At 49.6% G+C, this 21,370-nt stretch overlaps 1 protein-coding gene across 8 annotated transcripts in view; it reads right to left on the reverse strand.

Moving 5' to 3' along the window:
- FGF13 (fibroblast growth factor 13) overlaps positions 1–21,370 on the reverse strand; it is a 184,411-nt gene that overhangs the window by 17,744 nt on the left and 145,297 nt on the right. For all 8 annotated transcript variants that reach the window (XM_039722637.1, XM_039722636.1, XM_039722630.1 and 5 more), the window contains one exon: positions 17,842–17,945. In XM_039722637.1, the coding sequence (XP_039578571.1) occupies positions 17,842–17,945 (104 nt within the window). The remainder of the gene's footprint in view (positions 1–17,841; positions 17,946–21,370) is intronic.

Below are 21,370 nucleotides of genomic sequence, written 5' to 3' on the forward strand. Positions count from 1 at the left end.
AGCCCAGCGTTATTATTTCCCCAAAATCCAGCCAGCAGGGCTGAGCAGGGCTGTTCCTGAGCCACTATAAACACACATCTCCCAGAGCTCCTGTCCTGCAGTCCCAGAGCTCTGGGCAGCCCCTCCTGCCCTGCCCCTCTGTGCCATCCCAGCTGGGCACAGCCTGCCCTGAGCCCTCCTCAGGCTTCTCCCCAAAACTCACTCACCTCTTTCTGCATCATGGTAAGCTACAGCCGATAAAAACAAACTTATCCCATAGGAAACACCAGACTACGAAACCTGTCCTTATTTCACATCAGGATGAAACACACCAAAACCCTGTATCTTTTCACAACACAAAATATTAGAAATCATCTTCTGATACTCTTTAAATGCTACATTTAGGCTATTATACAACTAAAGACTGAAATTGCCATTTTGAAATGGGATTTTTTTAGTCATAAGAGTAGTATTTTCATGGACTTTTCTCAGAAATTTTAGAAATCAAAACTTGTAGCTTTTCTTCTGGATCCACCCATCTATCTCCCAGCTTTCTCTCCTGAAACCTACCTTCCTGAAGTCTTTGTTCATCCTTATGCATGAACAGCCCTGTTCTGCAGATGGCTTCATACAGCACCTCACCCAGAGCATCCCTGATCCTGGCTCCCCAAAGATCTCAGAGCTGTCATCCATTCAAATTCATAATAGCAGTGATTAATAGGAATAAGAATATAAAGCCAGCAGCAACAGGAGCTTAGTGGAAATGCTATACTTTTAAATGAAAGCTGATTAGACTCAGCTGTTCCTTCTGCCTAACACTGAGCTGTGATACTTCTTGATTCCATCTGCTTTACTGCCTGGCCTCTTGTAGGGAAAAGATCATTTTTATTTTTATGACTGGGAAGGCAAAGGATCAGCATTTTTAGTGACCCTCGAAGCTGTAAGGACTCAGGAACAGGCATCGTTACCAAGAATCTGCCCAAAACTTCCCTTTATATTTCACTGCCTTTTGACTTAACATGCGATTGCAGGTGTGGAGAACCTGGTGAGTCCCCATGTCCCTCTGCTGACACATCCCCAGACCCAGAATTGAAACCTGCACAGCATCTGCCCAGGTGAGCTCTGCCCTGGCCGTGCCTTCTCCTGGTCCCACCCAGAAGGTTGCAAATGTGCCCAGAGGCTCAGTGTGAGAACTGCAGCCCCTTCTGGCTGTCACCAGGGTAAACAAGGACAGATTCCCAGAGTGACTTCTGAAGAGGCTGACCTGGAAGTGCACAGGCTTTGTCTGAGACACAGGAGAACGTTCCTCACAGGAAAGCACTTTGAAGGAGGTCGTAACTTAGCCCTTATCACTTCTTGATGGAAAAAAGAAAATGCTTTTACCAGTTAATGGCTCAGAAAAGTGCATGACTGGTTACTGTAACCACAACAACATATTCAAACGCAGTGAGACAGAAAAGGAAGTGCTCGATAAGCATATGTTGTTTTTAATAAAGAATGACTTAGTGCTAAGTGGACCACACGGTTTCCAAGGCTGCTCAGCAAAAGCAGAACATGGGGGGACCCAAAACCCTCGGGATGCCTCCCTGTGCCCCACCCAGGCACCTCCTCAGCATCACCCTGCCCTTCTCTCTGCTGGGCATCCCAGCCCAGGCTGCAGAGCAGGGCTGGTACCCCCCATCCACCCTCCCCATCCACAGCACCCACCCAGCCCCAGCCCCAGGCTGCACCAAACTCTGGGCTGGATGAACTCCCTGCGTCCTCAGGACTAAGGCAATTTGGTCAGAACTGAGGCCTGGAAAGCTGATTTTGTTCTGGCCTTGCATTAACTGATCATTTATTACACGTGCTGTCAATATTCAGAGCTCTGAGAGCTCCAAGTGCAGATGGACTGGCAGGAATTTACTGTGTGCAGCGGCTCAGATGAGACTGGAGGAGAAGTGCCACCATCCAGGTGGCTTTCTGAGAACAAGCACCATGAATCAGCCAGCAGCACTGAGATATCCTTCCTGTGAAACTCAGAAGGGAGGGAGGCTGGCCCTCACTGCACACGCTGCTTCCCCTGCTCGCCGTGAGCCAGGCAGCAGCATGTCCACGACACACACCACAATACCTGCCTGCCACGAGGGCCACCCTGAGCAGGGCCTAAAACTACCTGCTTGGCAGCTGAAACAACCAAAATGCCCCTTGTTTCCACAGCAAAACCTTCCCAGAGCCTGCTCACCGCCCCTCGCTCTGCCACCACAGAGAAGCGTCCATCAGGGCAGCCCTGAGCACCCCCAGGCTGGCTGGCACGTGCAAGGACCTTCCTCCACTGCATTTCAGCCTCCCACCTTGAAAACCTGGGGAAGGTTACCCCCAGCTGCACAGCATAGGCAGGAAGCAACATCTAGAGTCAAAATCAGCTGCCATGGCAGGTGAAACCAGACAAAGCTGAGCCAAGGAACCACCGAGCCAGGGCAAGGCTGCTGGCTCTGCTTCAGCAACCTGGCTACACTCGTCCCTGCAGGGAAACCTGGCTACACTCCTCCCTGCAGGGAAACCTGGCTACACTTGTCCCTGCAGGGAAACCTGGCTACACTCGTCCCTGCAGGGGAAATGCATTTTGCTCCTTCTTGGGAGCGGCTGGGAGAAACAGAAAGCTCAGGCAAAGGTTTGAGTGGGAATGGGATGGCAGTTCCAGTGATGGTTACTGCAGAGCAAACGGGCTGAAAATGAACTGCAGAACTCAATCAGCAACAAACAGGAGTGGGATGAAATTCACAGAGAAAATACGCTGCCCCATTTAAACAAGCAAATCAGCATTATTAAATTACCACCTTCCTTAGCTGGGCTGGTGTAACATCCACCAGTGCCAACCCCAAACGGGTGCCCCAGCAGGCAAGTAGGCACGTGGTGAAGGCTGAGCATCCCTGAGCACTCATCCCACTGAGAAATGCTAATGCAATGTTTCCACTTAACCCCAGTACTTGGACCCCAATTCTGGGAAGGCACAAAGGCAACTGCTGCTTTCACAAAATCGAGCCTCTGATAAGATGCTGCAGGTTCCACACCATTTCCTGAAAGGGAGATAAGGACAGACTTGGGACAACTCACATCCTGGGCAATGGTGACTCGGAAAATCAGCTCCGGGTACAAAAAGCAGTTTCAGGTAAACTCATCTGCTGATATGGAAAAGTAATTCTAGCACAGAGATGAAAACTATTTGAAAGTCTCATAAAAACAATCTGCCCAAAATGCCCTTAGAACTTCACATTGAGTGTAGCATCTCTGTCCTCCCTGCTCTCAGGGCTGGACTTGCACAGCTCAATAGGCCAGAGCAAAGGCAGACAGGGGCACTCTGGGCTCTGAGAACACCACTGCTTCTGCAGGCTGCAGGAACACCACTTCTGTGGCCATCCAAGGAGCAGGGAGATGTCCCCCAGGCTGGCAGCACTGGGGCTGGCTGTGCTGGCCCAGGGTGCAGCACAGGCTGGCTCTGACATCCCGACATGCTCTGACTGCTCATCCCCACTTGCCTCCTTCCATCCCTCTGCCTCGCCCAGCCCAGGGCTGTGCAGAGCTCTGGAACAGGGCAGCCCTGGAGACACAGAGCTCCTCCAGGGCAAGCTTCAGCCAGGAGAAGCTGGTCCTGGGCACTCTGGGGCACCTCGAGCTGGCCTGGCTCTGCGGCTGCTCCTTCCCAACAGAGAAAAATAAGAGGAACTTTCCTTAAGGCTTTAAAACTTTTTTATCACAAGCTGCAAGTGTTGAGATAAAAATCACCAAAGAAGCCCAAATGCTCGGCTGCCATGAGCTAGCCCTCGGTAGAACTGCTCTAAATGGGTCGTTTCCATCAAGTGTGACTCGGCTCAGGGGGAAGGTCTGACTGAGTACCTAATTTAGGCTGGAGGAAACAGCCTCTGTGCTAACCCTCTACTCTCATATTTCACACCACTTGACAATCTCAGATATTTTTCACTCATGCTAATGCTTTTCTTCTCGATGTAAAAAAAATTCAGGACAATTTTAACACGTACCTTGAAATCCTCTTCAAGCTGAAACAAATCTGAGAGGTGTGCATTTCCCCACAAAACAGCCCCAAAATGTCTGCTGTTACTTCTACAGCTGAGGTGAACTTAGAAACTTTATGGAACATCTTTGTTAAGCTTGGCAGGAAAAAGAAATCAAGCAGGATGAACTATGGTGAAAATCATCTGCCACCAGCAGCTCCCAGAGACAGCAGAGAACGAGAAACCCCACAGGGGGTCAAACACGACCCCACAAACCCCACAGGGGGTCAAACGTGACCCCACAAACCCCACAGGGGGTCAAACACGACCCCACAAAGCCCCACACGGGGTCAAACGTGACCCCACAAAGCCCCACAGAGGGTCAAACGTGACCCCACAAAGCCCCACAGAGGGTCAAACGTGACCCCACAAACCCCACAGAGGGTCAAACACTCCCTCTTGGCTCTGCCACGCAGCTGCAGAGGATTCTGCCACTGACGTCGAGCCCCGGGGTGCTGTGTTGGAAAGGAGAACTCTCACTCAAAATGAAGCACTCAGCTTCAGGTAAAGGAATGAATTCATTACTGAAAGTCAGCTAAAGGGTTTGCAAGGGGCTTTTTCTTTTGGTGGGAGAAAACAATACAATGGCCGTGCTGACACAGATTGGTATAAATGGTGGTTTAAAATTTCCTGTGCAAAACTGTATTCCAGACCAGAAGGAAAAAGATACACATGTACACAGGAGAAAACACACAGCTGTGGAGAAAATTTACTTCCTCAGAGGGAAATTATTGCATGTTCTAAGAAGATGAAGACAGAAGATGCAGCCCAGCTGAATCCTCATGAGGAATGTCTGCATTCACCTGGCTCAGCCCTGCACAGCTCTGTGTGCCAGGGGTCCAGCACTCACACCTTCCTCAGCATTCAGCAATGCTTTCCCAACACTTCTCTTTTTGAGTCATTTTCTACATGAAGAAAGACTTAAATTAATACTTTGCCCATGTGTACTTAATTAAGAATAATCCATTCAGGTGTGATGGATGGCTGTCTGATCTGGAATATACTTGCTCTACCATATTTCATACTATCCTGCTTGCTTTCTTTCCCTATTTCTGTTCTTTATTAATTCATTCTCCCTCTCTGACTTTCCCCTTTAGTAATTCTCTGCTTGGTTTCCAGCCTTATTTTTATCAGTGGATTTTTCCATGACTGCATTCTTGGCCCCTTGAAGAGAATAACAAAAGCTGTGTCCCACCCCAGTCAGACTCAGACCTTGCACACCCTCCCTAGCAAGCAGCACACTTTTTGCCCACTTTCTCATATTTTTTTAACAAGCTGGCTTTCAGATGAACACCACAGTGCTTAAATGCTACAGCTCCTCGTTGGCAGAGATGATCACATTCCTGAGCAGTTCATCCAAAGGCTTTGCAAAGGCAATTCAAGCACATCCTTTTACCTGGGACTGTTATTTCCCAGAGGCAAACACTGCTGCTAATTTAAACAGAGCTCATGTACCCATGTGCTCTGCTGTGAATGGCTAAGGATCACTGGGGCTTACACTACACAGACTGCCTACTTATGGAAATGTTAAATTACCCAAAATGCATATGAGTTGAGTTGAATATGTATGCCCACCACCCCCACTTCAGATTGAAAATTGCTTTTTTTGTAACCAATGCCTATTTCGAGCAGAGTGTTTGGAAAAGAAAAGCCCTCCCAAGCCAGGGTGTCCTCTGAAGCAAGTGGGAGAAGAAACAGGTTTTAAACCCACTCCTTTTGTTCCAAACTGTGGAATTTGTTTTGTTACTTTTATAGCCACACACTTGCCATTGGCTCCAGAGGCTTGGAAGCAGGCTTGTAGGGATGCTGGGAGCAGGAGGGAGGGGCTGAGGGAGGTAAATCTGTCCTTTCTGCTGGCAAGAGAGGGATGGAATCATTCTAGAGAGGGGGGAAAGGAGAATGGAATAAATAAACCACTGAGAAGAGTGCATTGAAAGAGGGGAAGCGACAAGCAGAAGGGAAACGAGAAGTCAGCTGCAGTGAGGACCAGCAGGCTGGTCCTGAAGTGCAAGCAGTGAGGGAAAGAGGGGAGCACCAAGTGCAGCCTCTGGTGCTCCCCTGGCAGGGCAGGCAGCTCTTTGGGAGGCAGAACTCTGCACTGCTTGGGAACTCTGCCCTGTTTGGGGAACCCTGACCTGTCTGGGGAACTCTGCCCTGTTTGGGAACTCTGCCCCCTTTGGGGAACCCAGCCCTGCCAGAGAAGAGTTGGGGTGGGCCCAAAGGTCACCCAGCCCCACTGCTGGCAGGGCAGAGTGCCTCCAGAAACCCAGGGGTGTCCAAGGAAAGTGCAGGCGAGGGCCAGGAGCAGCCCCTGGGATGTGCCCCTGGGCCAGGCCAGGGTCCTGCCCTGGGGAGGGCCCACAGCCCACTCACCGCTGGTGCCCCTGCAGGGCTCCACCTGCTCTCCCAGCCTTAACAAGACCCCACAGCTTGGCACATTTAGTGTCTCCTTTAAACTGGCTTCAGGCTTCCTCCTGAGCTAATGAGGAACCATTCTGAGCTGCTCCTTTAGGAGAGGGCCCTTCTTCAAAGCCCTTCCAGGTGCCATGTGCCAACGGCAGCACACCCAGGTTCCCTCCTCAGATCTCACTTCTCTGCACCAGGGACTGCTCCTGGGAGCTGCTTCAAAGTCTGAAGTGTCAGCATCAGAAAGAAAAGAGGTGTGTGGGTGTGAAGTTACTAAATGCAAAACTGTCAACCTCCTTTCATTTACAACCCTGAATATGCATGCATGCAAAAATGTAGGGCTTATATTAAAGTTTTTACTCTGGAGCAGAAAATATCAAGAAGAAAAGAGACTAAAATATAAGGCTGTGCAGGTCAGAATTGTTTCTCAGCTAATCTTTTCTTTTTCATCACTAATGGTTTCTGTTAATAAACCCTGCCCTACCTTAAGTGAGATTGTCTTTGACCATGTCAGGGAAGGGCACTGGCAGCAGACAGACACCTTTTGTTGGTGACTGGTCAACGACAGCAGATAGATTTTTTTGGTCTCTGACCCAAATAAAAGCTGTGTGGAGAATTGTCTAGGGACAGCCTGAGCACCTGCAAGGCCCAGGGAATTTCCCCTTCCAGGTTACCCAACAGGTGTTTTGGGTAAGAGTAGAGATGTTTGGAGTTGGCCTCACAGTAGCAAATGGCTCCAGAGGCATCAGCCTGATGACAGCCTCATTTTACCAACATTGCTTGAGCCAGTAAAACCCTACAGAGTGAATAATTGCTGCATCTAAAAGGAAAGGCCACAACTATCACAAGTACCCACATTAACTCCAGTTGTTTCATAAGAGAAGCAACTGTTGTTTAGAAGACTGTCAGAGGAAAAAGAAACTTGTCTTCTTTTACTGTCAGTGCTGTGATAACAAAATGAAGGGCTGCAAGTGCAGAGGGTTTGCTTTGGGTGGCAAATGAAGCTTCATCAGATGATTCATGGCCCAGCCAGGATGACTGTACTCATCTTCTTCTCCCCTAAGAGCACAAAAGGAGGTTGATTTCCTTAGTACAGATATTCCCAAGCCACTGGCAGATCAAGACTGCCTCCCTCTCAGGAAATTCCAGATGCTCAGGAGTTCCTCATGGGGAAATGGCCCCTAAAGACAGCCCTGGAGGACTTGGTGTAGAGCTGGAGCACAAACAGGGCCTTCCTCTGCCTCAGAGCAGTGCTGCTCAGCCAGAGAAATCACCAGTGCCTCATGGATCAGGAATGTTCTCTGCCTGCCATGGCTGCTGGACAGAATTTTGTGAAGAAAAGATTTTGTTTAGTTTTAAGAGCTACAGGTTGTCTATAGTAAATGCTTGCCCTTCTGGTACTGTTCCTACAAGTATAATTAAAGGAAATATAAACAGTTAGTGCATCACTTAGTACAGGTGTTTTCTGGCATCTCACAGATTAGAAATGCAAATCTGGGAAACAATTAACTAATGTGGTAGGAATCGACAATTTGCATAAAGCTCTTCCAGGGCTTTCCTACCCAGCTGCAATAATTTCCCCAAGAAGAAGCCCAGGAAGCCTGTGCTGAGCTCTGCAGCCGTGGTGCCAGCTAGGTCAGTGCCCAGAGCACCCAGCAAGGCTGGCTTCACACGGGGCCACCCCAGCTTAGCTCAAGCAGGACTTTGGGAGTGACTGAACACTGGGGAGTGCTGCTGGCACAGCCACGGCTCTGCCCTGCCCGTGCCCGGGTGTGCAGAGCCTGCCTGCCGGGCTGGGCCTGCAGGGCTGGGCCTGGCTGAGCTGGGCCTGGCTGAGCTGGGCCTGGCCGAGCCGAGCCTGGCTGAGCCGAGCCTGCCTGCAGGGCTGGGCCTGCCTGAGCTGCGCCTGCAGGGCTGGGCCTGGCTGGGCTGGGCCTGCAGGGCTGGGCCTGGCTGAGCTGGGCCTGGCTGAGCCGAGCCTGGCCGAGCCGAGCCTGCCTGAGCTGGGCCTGCCGGGCTGGGCCTGCCTGAGCTGGGCCTGGCCGAGCCCTGCTGCAGCCTCTGCCCCCCTGCAGCAGCAGGGGTCCCGCAGAGCCCCAGCAGGTGCAGCTCCAAGGGCAGGGTTTGTGAGCAGAAGCACTCCTGGCACACCTGGGCTGCTCCACGTCAGCCCAGCTCCTGCCTGGGGCTGCAGCCAGGCAAGGCTCCAAGCCAGGGGGTCCAGGCCGGCCCAGGCAGAGCCAGCCCTGGGCACCAGGCTCGGGCACCAGGCTCGGGCACCAGGGCTCGGGCACCAGGGCTTGGGCACCAGGCTCGGGCACCAGGGCTCTGCTGCCCTGCCTGCTCTGCGGCTGCTCCAGGCCCTGCCGCCTGACTCCAGGCTCTTTTTTGGTCATGAAGTTTCTCAGGTCTCTCAAATGTTCTGTTCATTTCTTAATGACACAGAAATCTCATATTGTAAATCAATGACTGTCTTGTCCAGATCCTGAAAATTTTACTCAGATAAATTAATTCTCCCTCTGGCTGGCAGTCAAAGAAACTGCATGAGTAAGAATTACTTACATGAGAAAGGGTTTGCAATATCAAGCCCATTAAACTCCTAGTTTATCAGGTGAAGGGAACAGATCTGCACTTCAAACTGCGTCTATTTCACTTATTAGAATTTCTTATGGTTTTTGTTCTGTTTCAGATCATTCACTTATTTACTCTGAGCTTACTGAGCCTTCTGTCAGTGTCAATATGGCTCAGCTGGCAGCAGATGCTCTGCTAGCTCTGAGCACACTGGTGTGAAGCAACAAGAACAGAATGAGAATTGATGGGAACTTCTGCCTGAAACCCGAGCTGAAACCTTTGTATTTATGAAACTCTGCTTCCAATTCATGTACCAGCTCCACCAGCCATCCTCACTTTAAAAATACTGTATTCCAGTTTAGCTGGAGGACACGAGCACTGGCAGGGTGAGGAGCAGCCCACTCTTTGCAGCTCCCTAAACCCATTTTGCTAAAACAGCAGCTCCTGGAGCTGCCATTCGAGGAGACGTGCTCACAAATCTTTAGAAGTTTGCCCACTCACAGTCAGCTCAACTGCAACGTCCCACCAATAGCTGGGCTCAAGAGGAACACTGCTATCTCATGACAGGATTTTTTAACATCTGAAAATGCTCTGGGGATGAGGATGGAGGGTCTAAATTGATCCCTTATTTCTGTGCACTCAGAGTAATCAGTGTAAGGCAAGGGGGAGACTGCTTGCTAAAGCAGACAGCGGCTTGTGCTGTGATTCTGAACCCAGCTCTCTGATTTTTAGATACCTCCTGAGGCTTTAAATAAACAGAACTGCACTTCACCAATTATCATGCCTGTTTTGCTTAGCTCCCCAGAGGATTCCATTTTAGAAGAACCACACTGCTCAATATTCAGAGCTGTTTGGGTAGAATTACAGAAATGAAAAACAATGTGATGGCACCTGTAGCATCAGCAGAATGTAAAATATGAAAGGCCTTATCAGCTCAACTATTCAGACCGTCCCATTTGCTGGTAAAAGCTATTATATAGGCATTATATCCAAAGACTCCCTAATCCATTTGTACTTTCGGATTCCTTTGTCAATCCTGGATTGCCCAATGAAAGCAGTTCAGTATAGAAATGCAAGTTTCTTAATACCATTCTTATTCAAGAGACTTTTTCCTTTCCCAGACCCTGTTTATATTTCCTATCCAGGAGCCCAGCAGGTCAAACTCCAAGAACGACCTTATGGAAAAGTTACTTTCTGAAAGCAAGGCTTCAAGAGCATAATGTAAATATGACAACTTTTCCATTTCCTTTGCTCCTGAGGAGGTTCTGTGCCACACAGAAGGTTTCTCCTGCTTTCCAGGACTCGAACAGGGAGCTCTGGTTCCAGCACACAGGAGTCATGCCAAGAGGATGGAATTCAGACTGGGACTGAAGTGACAGAGTTTCCTTTGGAAACCTCCTCCAGTTGTGCTGCAGCTCTCAAAAGCAACCACAGAACTCTGAATCTTGGGCTTAAGGGCTCCTTTTCCTCCCCCAGTGACTCCCCATCACTATTTCTCAGTAGTCTTTACAAAAGAAGCCTTTTGGCTGACAATGTGAGCCAAAACTCTTCATAGTTGAGCTGGATTCTCACTTTTTGCACCTCACCCCTTGCAATAAAAGTTCTGCAAGGAAAAGATGCTTTTAGTAGGCTTGCTAAAAGATGTAAACGGCCAGGAGCAGTAAACATTTCTCTGGAGGCTGCCAAGTAGAACAGAAGTGAATGCAGCTCCTCTTAGCACTGCTGTGACTGCAGGGCAACACAAAGATAAAAAGACACAAAGTGTTTAATAAATCTGCTCCCAGTACCCCCACATGGCAGATCAGTTGCTGATGACAGCCTGGATTGATGGACAGCCCTTCTGGGGAGCTGGGCTGCCCTTTACCTCCTTTTAGCACAAGAACTGCTGAATTTCGTTTGTCCTGGCACTGCTGGACACCAGAGCTCTGAGGGCTGTCCTGCAGCACAGGCACTCCAGGAGCAGCACATCCCCACCTCCTCACACAGCTTTTCCTGCCATTCTCACCCTGCTCCCCCTCTGCACCCTCCCCATCCATCTGTGAGCACGTTGAACACTCTGGGGACTTCTCATCGGAGCAGGAACAGCCTCCTGAAAAGCAGCCCCTAACCCCAACACCAGCAGCAGCACTGAGCAGCCAGGACACCTTTCCCAGCTCCCTGGCTAGCTGCAGGTGTCCCTGGGAGAGCAGGGAAAGGGATCCTGCCTCCCTCTGCACCCTGCCCTGGCCTCTGCTGGGGGGCACCCCGGTACCAACACAACACCACTGCACTTGACAGCATCCTCCCTTCAGGAATTTACCTACGTGGGGCTGGGAGCCACACGATGATGGGAGCCCATGGCAAGGAACAACGAGCTGCGTGGAGAACACTTCTGTCAGTTTAATAACTGTGATGAGCCTGCCATTGCAGTGCCATCCTGGGTTAGCTCCTACTCTAGTCTGAGTTTGTTTTCCAGTGCCAGCCCACTCCTGCTGGTTTGGGAGCCCTGGGAGCCTGTCTGACTGCTGCACCCTGGTTAGATGTTCACCCTCAGCAGGCTGAGCCACGGTGCCGGCAGCTCCAGGCAGGGGCTCTGCTGAGTCACTGTGACAAGAGCTGCTCATTAGCTCAGCCTGCAGCACCAGAGGGAGGGGAAGCCCTTCTGGGCTTCCCAGAGCAGGCAGACAGCTTTTTAGAAGGAAAGGCAGGTGCAGGAAAGAAACCAAGGTTTCATAATAGTGTTTTCTCTTAATTAAGTCACATTCTAAAGAAACAGAGTCAGTTTGGAATGTGATCTTGCTTCTGAACTTGACGCAGACCAGGAAAAATAATCAACACCTCAAAAATCCACACAAATACTAGCACAGCTATTTTCCCAGCGAACTGAGCCCAGCCCTCCAAGAAGCAGGCTCACACGCCTGGTGTGCATGGACCCCTACATCCCTCAGGTACCTACACTGCTGGTCCTGAGGTGTGGCACCTCCAACACTGGGGAGAGAACAGCAGCACTCTTCTCCTTGGCTCTGCTGGCTCCCAGCAAGCTGAGCTGTCCTCTGGTGATCTGAGCACACAAACCCAGTGGATCCAGGGCTGGCAGTGCTCCCCTCCACTCTGCAGCTCCAGCCCTTGTGTGCTCACCACTCTGCCTGCCCAACCTGCTTTGTGAGTGACAGTGAGGAGCTGGGAATAGCCTGGGAGCCCTGGAGCTCAGGATTCCTTGTTTGCTGGTCCAGGGCCAAAAGCCCTTGTTCAAAGAGATCAGTGTGATCCAAGGTGTGAAGCTCTCAGACTTCAGTCCAACTCCAAATTCTGCCAAGGGTTTTTTTTTGTCATCATGGCAGTTTTGTGTCGCTGTGACCTCAGTGAGCAGTGCAATGGACTGAAAAACTGGGTGTTAGAAGCCACATTGCCACTTCAGCCCCATTTCTGAGCTTGCTGAGTCCCAAACTTCTGCTCTGAGCAGTATCCAATGTCTGAGCTTATAAAACCTTTCTGCTTTTTCACCCAAGGACTTTGGCACTGATTAGCAAATGACCAGCAAAGGAAGAGGATGCACTTTTAGTCTCCTATCTACTCTGCATGTGTATTATTTATCTCACAGGACATTAGACTCCTCTTGCACAAACAGCAGCTTCACTGTTGGCTTTTAGCAGCAGCTCTGCTGGGGAAGCATTGCCCAGGTGTGCCAGGACCAGAGCAGAGCCCTGGAGCAGCCCTGCCATGCCTGGGCTCCTCAGGGAGCCCCCAGCCCCTGCAGCGAGGGCTGCAGGCACAGCAGCACCTCGAGCTTTCAGATGCCTGGGGGATGACTTGTAGAGAAAAGCAGCATAATAGTTTCAAGACCTGCAGCTTGATGAATCTCCTAATAATCCTCCCGTGGGAGGATGATGCCATCTGCACTTCCCTGCTGCAGACAGGCTGTCTGTCCCCAGAACTCTGGCTCACACTGGTGCCACCAGAGACAAGCACCTGAAGGAACAGCACCATCCCTCCAGCCCACACCGCTGGCACCAGCACAGCTCTCCTGCTGCTGCAGGAACCTCTGCCTCCCCAGAGTGTCCCACACCTCCGAGCAGGGCCACACAGGCTGGGGGCTCAGGGCTGCAGGTCCCTCCAGCAGCTGGGACACGCCTGTGAGCAGCGCTCCAGCTGCACTGCAGGCAGCTCAGCTCACACCCACCCAAAAGCTGCCAGGCACACACCCTGCATGGGGGCTGGGGCTGGCAGCAGCACCAGCAGCCTGTGGTGCCCCGAGACCCAGCAGGCTTCCCTGTGCCAGGCAGCAGCAGCAGCCAGCCCCGTGCTGCAGCACTGCTGCAGGGCTGGACCCAAGCGTGCAGCGAGGCTGCAGGCACCACCTGGGGGCTCAGAGAACTTCCATCAGCTCAGGCTGCTGCTCAGGGCCTGGCACCTCCTCAGGGCAGGCTCTGTCCCTGCTGCCCCGAGCTGCTCCCTGCACTGGGGGCAGAGCAGCAGGCAGGGCTGGCAGCACAGCAGGGCATGGGGGCACACAGCATCCTCTGGGCTCTGAGCCTGCTGAGCTGCACAGGGCAAGGGGTGGCAGGGACAGGAACCATGGACTGCACCTCACACCCTGGCACTGAAGAGAATCAGCTGTATTCAGGCGTAGTCTGCATTCGTGGTAAAAAATGATTTATACTGACGTGCAAATTTAACCAGATGAAGCTTTTGATTATTTCCCCTATCTCTTGGTTTGTGCTATTTCCCTGAGGTGGAAAAATGCTCTTTGCCAGTAATTCATTATAAATGCCCCAGCCATTCCCATTAGCTACAGCAGGTCTCCACTGCACTGCTCAGTATTAAAATATGCACAAACTTCTCTTCTCTCCAACTCACCAAAACCAATTTTTGAATCACTCTGAGAATTTAATCACATTTCAGCTCTCTTGGCTATCATCAACGTGCATGCTTCACACAATATTTACTTTCAGTGCAGGTACCAAATGTAGATATGAGAGTTTATTTTACATACAGAGGACAATGTTGGCTGAATGCTCTCTTAGGGTAAATTGTACACACAGCTCTGCCCAGGGTTTGATACCAAAGTGCTAAAGTGCTCCCTAAACCCCTGCTAGCTCTGCACCAAGTGACATCAGATGAGAAATGGCAAAAGGAAGCCACGCCCAGCAGCAATATTAAATCAAAAGTACTCAGCCCAGAATAATTAACAAAGGCAGCAGAAACACCTCTTCCTAGCAGCTGAGTGCCCGACCTCCCACAGCAGGGCTGCAGGGCTGGGTGAGGCAGGGCACGCTGCTCCTGTCACTCGTGGGCACAGGGCTCTCTGAGGGAAGGGCTCTCTCCAGCCTGGGAGAAGCTGAGAGGAGCTGCCCACGACATGGGAAATGAAATGCCTTGGCAGAACACAGGAACCCAGAGCAAGACAGGAGGGAAATGAACCCTCTCTCCAAGCTGAGCTGCACTGCTCTGAGACTGGCCAGCACTGTGCAAGGAGCAGCATGTATTTAATTCTACTCTTTCTGACAATGCAACCAGGAGAAGCAAGCACAAAATCACCCGTGTTGAAATGTTCCTTAGGAAAAATATGCATTTCACTGACAGTCATGACATGGTTTGAAAAACTCTCCCATGATGGTTCATGGAAAATGCATGGCTGGAGGCTCACAGGCTGCTTTTAAACTCGGTGTATTTTGGGCTGTTTCAGCCTCTGCAGAACACCCAATTCCTGCACCTCCATCCACCCTCCCCTGAGGAGCCTCACCCACTGCTGCTCCGCATCGCTGGGAGCCTCCTCTGCCACATCTCCACCACTTAATGAGAAAGCAACAGCTCCAGCACTGCGTGTCTGCCAAACAGAGCCTTCACACATCCCAGACAAGCCAACAACACGGGATTCACAGGATATGAAACCAGAAAAACTCAAGCGGGGCATATATGGTGGTCATGTGAAAGATGTGGTCATTCATAGAAAGAAAAATAAGATGAAATAAAAGCCACCCTAAACCACAACATGATTCACGATGGTTACGTAAGGCAGCAGGCCATAACACTGTTTAAGTCATCTTGCAGCAGCACCACGCTGGTGTGAGAGGCATGAATCAAACGCCGTGTTTTCACAGGGAAAGGATGCTCAAGCACCAGGAGCTGTGCCTCCAAAGAGCTCCTAACAAGGTCCCTCCAAATAAAACTCTGAGGGTGGGCTCAGCTTGGGAGGAGCAGTCACACAACAGCCATGGACTTGGAGGACACTGCAGGAAAGAAACCATTTCAGATGGGGATTCTGTGGTCTGGAGATGGGACATGGTCCCCTCCCGTCCCTGCAGGCCAGGACCTCCATGTGCCCCTGTAACACATGCAGGGAACTGCAGATTTGGTTTCATAGTTTGCCTTTCTTCTGCTGAGCTGAATGGCTGCCTTGTCCCCGAGGAGCTTGTACCATTACCCTACAGATCTTACTTTTGCTCTGACAGATGCTGCAAACTATCCATAACCACTGGCAGCCAACTCCAGATATCTGTTCTCTGCAGATTTATACACACCACTGATCCTCCCATGGAGAAAATTCACCTCCTTGCCCAGCACAGTCACGGGGCTGAGGCAAACCACCTCCGAGGGCAGCTCTGGGTGCCCTGTGCACAGACACAAGGCTCCCAACAGAACCAAGACCAAGTGATCGTGGCAGAGGCCACAGCGATCCCTCTCCTTATTCAACTGCTTCACCAATGCCAGTTTAATTCCTCTCTGGGAACGGTGCAACTATCTGCCATAGCTATCTGCAGTTTACGTGCCCTTCTATTTCCCCTGTTCTCCTGCCTCAGGAGCTTGACAGTGTTTTGTGGGACTTTTGCACTTGATCAATCCCATGTTGCCATCTGTCTGCTCCTGACAAATCCCATTCAGGAACACATCCCTGCAGGGGCTTTGAAACCCTCAGGATGTGTAGATGGATGTCACTTACTTGAGCTGATCTGTTCCCCAGGCTCCCTGGTGCCTTTCCTTGAACAGGTGAGTGTTCAGCTGGTAGAAATCAGCCGAGCTCTCCTGGGACTCATTTATATCAACCAAGAATACAGCCCAAAATATAGAGTTCATTTCCCATGCATCAGGCTGTCAGACTGCATCCCTTGCTGAAAGGACCATTATCAGCAAAAGAAATGCTAGAAACACTTGAAAAATGGTGCTGGAACTGGATTTCTGGCAGCCTGCAGCAGGGGCAGATGCTTCTCAGCAGCCCTTGTCCATTCCCTGGATTCATTGACAGGGACAAGAGCTGGTTTTTCCCCCTGAGAGTTTCTTGTGATTATTGCAAAGAACAGAACAACCAAACCAGAAGGCAGCAGGGGCTACACCCAGGATTATTGAGAACTTGGATGACAATTTTCCTTAGAAAAGTAGATAAAAATTAAGTGGACACCTGTCTTTGTGAAGAGAATTTAAGAGTACGAATTTGGGGAACCACACAACAAAATTCTGTTTAAAGCCTTGCTAAGCCCATCAAGTTCAAGAAGACAAAAAAATACATGTAAGAAAATGTAGTTGTCTAATAAGGAAACAAAAATGAGCACTGCTACCAAGGGGTAAATATAGAGATGTCACCAGTTAATTTTATAATGACATCAACTGTGGAATTCTTAGGTATTAAAGGGTTCAAGGCAGACACGATTCAAGGGAACACAACCATGTGAAGAACCACCCTAATCAATGCAAAGAATAAAGGACACAACCAAAGTGAATCAGAGCTCTCCTAAGATGCATACCAAGCTGACAGCTGCACTCAGTGGAAATCAGGGTCACGCTGTGCCCCTTCCCTCCCAGCAGGGCAGCTGCAAGGGATGCTCCTCATCTCAGAGGGGCCCGTGGGCTCAGGGCTGGGTCAGAGAGCAGGACTGCACTGCAGGGTAAGGCCCTGCCCCGACAGAGGTGAATGCTGCAGGAAAGCACAAACACCACCAGAAGCAGAGATTTCTGCACTGAGAGCACAAACCCAGCGCTCTCTGGAACGTTCCTTTGTCCCTGCACTGCCAGGCCTGATCTGCTCCTGCTCTGGCAGAAAAAATATGCAAAGCTGCCCCAGCTCCCAGCTGTCAGGATTGCAAAATAAATGAGAGATTTGAATAAGTTTGCTTAATTTTTATCTGGATTAAGGGAATCTTTTACAGAAGAGAATCTTTTGTAGTAGATAATAGAATACATCTTCCTCTATTTTCCTCTTTGGGAAAAAATCTATTAAAACTGTATAATTAAAACTCCTGAAGATAGTTCAGCTAAATGTTTTTAATTGAAAAGTGGTCTATTTAAAAAAAATCTTTTTTAAAAAAATTAAAACCACTGTCTGCTCCCATGAGAAATGTCACAGAAAATTATTAATGGACATTCTTCATCAAAAATACTAATAAAGCTGTTCTTTACTCACTCACCTACTTGAAGCCATACAATTTCTATTTGAAAATCCTGGCCAGACAAAAAAATATAATGACATTCTCTAATTCCTTTTACTTAGAGTAACACAGATCCTGTGGCAGACACAAACCATGCTGAGGCACATGGGGCACACAGCAGGCTGTCCCTTCCCCTCAGTGCCCCTCTCTGATCAGCCCCGTCACCCACAGGGACTGAGAGAGCATCCCTTCTGTTCGGGGTTTTGGCTCTGGGGCTGGTTTATATTTCACACTTCAGGATCATTCAAAGGCACCACAGTTTGATTCCATACATCCCCAGGTGTTGCTGACGGACAAAGCAGAAGCAGACTGTCACCACCACACTGACTCTGCTGCCAAACTCCCATTTAGAGGCTAGTAGCAGATCCCATGCAGCAGTAATTTATTCATTTACCACAATTCCACTGAGAACAGAATTAAAAACGTTTACTTACTGATGTGTATAGGTATCCTTCACTGTTCATTGCCAGATATAATTTTGTTTGAACCCCCTGAATCGCCACCACTCGTAAACCCACAGGTATGAGGTTAAACAAAGCTAGGAGAGAAAGGAGATGGAGAGCAAAATTAATCCTTTGGAGTATGCAGATCAGATAGGAAACGAAACCAGAATTACCAGAACCAAGTAAAAATCTCTATTCATGCATATATTCGTTTCTGTGGGGCTACAGAGCAATACTTCTACCACCACGTCCTGTGACAGCAATTTCACCAGGAGCTCAGAAATGATCTGAGGGATCAGATCCCTCAGCTCCCTCCTTCTGACGATGGGGAATTGCTGACAGCTGCAAGAACTTACCTGCCTGCTGAGCAGAAGCCAGGCTCTGCTGGGTGCACTTGACAGTTTGGGTTTTGTTAGGGTGCTTTTCTTGTGCCATTAAGTGCAAGAAGGAATCCAGAAGCAAACAAACAACATTTTCAAGACAATCAAAACTTGTTTTCAAAGTCAGTAAACATTTTGACCAAAAGGAAGGAAGAAGATGAAATTCACAAAAGTTGAAAACCATCATTAGCATCTCAAAATGTTTCCACTTATAACTCATTGGGGTTTAATTTTCCCTCTTTTTAGAGGAGAATGGGTTTGAAAAAACAGAGTTAAATAACTTCAAAATGAAATGAAAGGGCAGCATATTCTTTAGATCAACCCCTAAATCTGTGCTTTCAAAATTGAGCTGCTTTGAATGTTCTGCTTGCGTTTCTGCTTGTACACATGCTAATAGTGGCAGTATTTATAAGCACAGAAACAACTCTTCAAAAAATGAAGATTCCGGTTTGCAAAGTGGCAAAGAAAAAAAAAAGGAAAAAAAAAGAAGGAAAAAAAGCAAAGCTCTGCCATAGCTTGGATTCATGGATACGTTAAAATTGAACACAAGAAATAATGAGTTGAATACAGTACTCTGTGTTCAATACGTAAGATTAAAAATAAAGGGGAATTAAGAAAATTATCATAACCCAAAGCATCTCCTTCCACCCTGTGGCAGAAATGCAGAGATAGGATAAAGCGATGCCAAACTACTCCCCATTTCCAGTGATTTATTACTTGGCTGAAAAACTCTGGTCTGCTTCAGGCTGAAGTTTGATATTTATGGTCACTGTCCAAAGCCAATTTAAAATCAAATTATGAATTTGAAATATTTTTACTATTTTCAAAATTACAGCTAAGAATTATGACCCATTATAATTTTTTTTTTCAGCCTGAAAACCCCCAAATGGTCATATTTCAGTAAAAAAAAATTAATTTCAGCTTGACAACATCTAACACAGATCCTAAATTCTGTTTGGGGCTGTCATGAGCACACCGAGTGCCCTGAGGCCAGGGCACCTTTGAGCACTGCACCTCCTACAATGCTCAAGCATAGCAGGAAAGGGGAATATCCAGAACTAACAAATAAATGCAGGCCAATATAAAATCTGTGTTTTTCTTCCTCTTTCATAGCCATGAGTGTACAGACACTGTTTGTGCAGACACAAACCACACATGCACACCCTCCTCACGCTCACCTCCAGCTCAAAATCAACACCCATTTCTTTCCCTTCACTCAAAGAAAATTCTACAGTTCTGCTCAGCTTTTGGCAAAAGAAACTTCGATTTTCAGTATGGGAAAAGGATTTTTCATTCATTCTATCAAATGCTTGAGTTTATTTGGGGCAGAAAATATTCCTTTGGACAGGGTCCTTTGCAGTTCAGCCCCAAAAGCAGCAGCTGATCTCTGCGTAGGCTGGAGAGGAGGATGCAAAGCTCAGCACCCAGGCAGAACCTGCAGGTCTCTTTTGGAAGGCACAAGGTTTCTTAAAGGCACAAGGTTAAATGTTTACAAGTAGGGCAGGTGTTGGGGTACATTCAGCACGAGGGTCTGAGCGTGGGCTCCACTGCAAGCAGAGCTGCAGGGCTGTCAGCAAGAGCTGAGGAGAGGGCAGGGATGGGCCAGCAGGGACAGAGGTGCCACTGAGCTGGGACAGGGGGACAGAGCTGCCACCGAGCTGGGACAGAGGGACAGAGCTGCCACCGAGCTGGGACACAGGGACAGAGCTGCCACCGAGCTGGGACAGCAGGGACAGAGCTGCCACTGAGCTGGGACAGAGGGACAGAGGTGCCACTGAGCTGGGACAGAGGGACAGAGCTGCCACCGAGCTGGGACAGAGGGACAGAGCTGCCACTGAGCTAGGACAGCAGGGACAGAGCGGCCACCGAGCTGGGACAGAGGGACAGAGCTGCCACTGAGCTGGGACAGGGGGACAGAGCTGCCACTGAGCTGGGACAGAGGGACAGAGGTGCCACTGAGCTGGGACAGAGGGACAGAGCTGCCACCGAGCTGGGCCAGCAGGAACACAGCTGCCACGGGCCACTGGGATGGGCTGTATGAGGAATTCCTGGCTGTGCTTTGCTGGCCAGTGGCAGAGCCAAGGCTGAGCCCTCCTGCCCGAGCAGGCTGGCACCTGAGCCACGGGTGGGTGCTGTGGCACCTGAGCCATGGATGGGTGCTGTGGCACCGGAGCCACAGTACAGCTGCTGCTCCCAGCACTGGGACACATCTCCCTGGCAGTCACGTCCAGGCTCAGTTTCGAGGCAGGACGAGGCTGAGGCACCCTGGAAGCTGCTCTAAGCCCAGTGGGATGAGCAGTGGCTGTGGCACAGGCTGCTGGAATTTGGGAACCTGTTGGAGCGGTGCCCACTCTGCCCTGTGCCAGCACAGCCACACATCCTGCCCCTTGGAGCTGCTGCCTCTAAGGACAGGGGCGCTGGCACTGCAGCAAAATGGGACTGTCCCTGTCAGCAGCAGCTGAGAGTGCCTGTCCCTGTCAGCAGCACGCCCAGCTCTGCTCCTGGAACATGGGTGACCTGTCCCCAGCCGTGAGCGCTGCCAGGACCCACAGCAGAGGCACAGAGAGCACAGCAGGATGGAGGGGTTACCTCACTTCTAGGGGATGCCCCTCATGTGGACAGATATGACAGAAGGGGTGGCAAAGAAGCTACAGCAAAATAAATTGCTTCCTATTGTGATCAGCTGGTGTCAGCACAAAAAAATCCAAAGCAATTTGCATCCCACTCTTTCCCTATTACATTTGCATTGTTTTAAATAAGGATATAAGGATAAGGATATCCTCCTAATGAACAGCTAAGCGATGCCTAAGGGAGAGATGATCTCTGCCAAGGCCTCTGTGCAGTACGAGCTGACAGAGAAATGAAGCTGCACAGGAAGAGGCAGCAGGCCACAGCTGGATTTATGAACATAAACATTTCTCTGAGGTCTGCCAGTCTTGGCCACTTGCACCTTCGTACACTTTCTGCCGGGCATTGTTCCCTACACTGCTTTATTTGATCAGTCTTCAAATCTTTTTGTCTAGTTGTGTGAGACCCTTAAGCATTTTTCACACCCCAAATCAATGCTGTAGTCATCTTTTCCCATTTTCTATTAATCCTCAAAGTTGTAAAAAAACCCAGTCAAAAAGAACAAGTAAAAA

The sequence above is a fragment of the Passer montanus genome, unplaced genomic scaffold, assembly GCF_014805655.1.
Source record: "Passer montanus isolate IOZ18808 unplaced genomic scaffold, ASM1480565v1 scaffold49, whole genome shotgun sequence".
Lineage (NCBI taxonomy): Eukaryota > Metazoa > Chordata > Aves > Passeriformes > Passeridae > Passer > Passer montanus.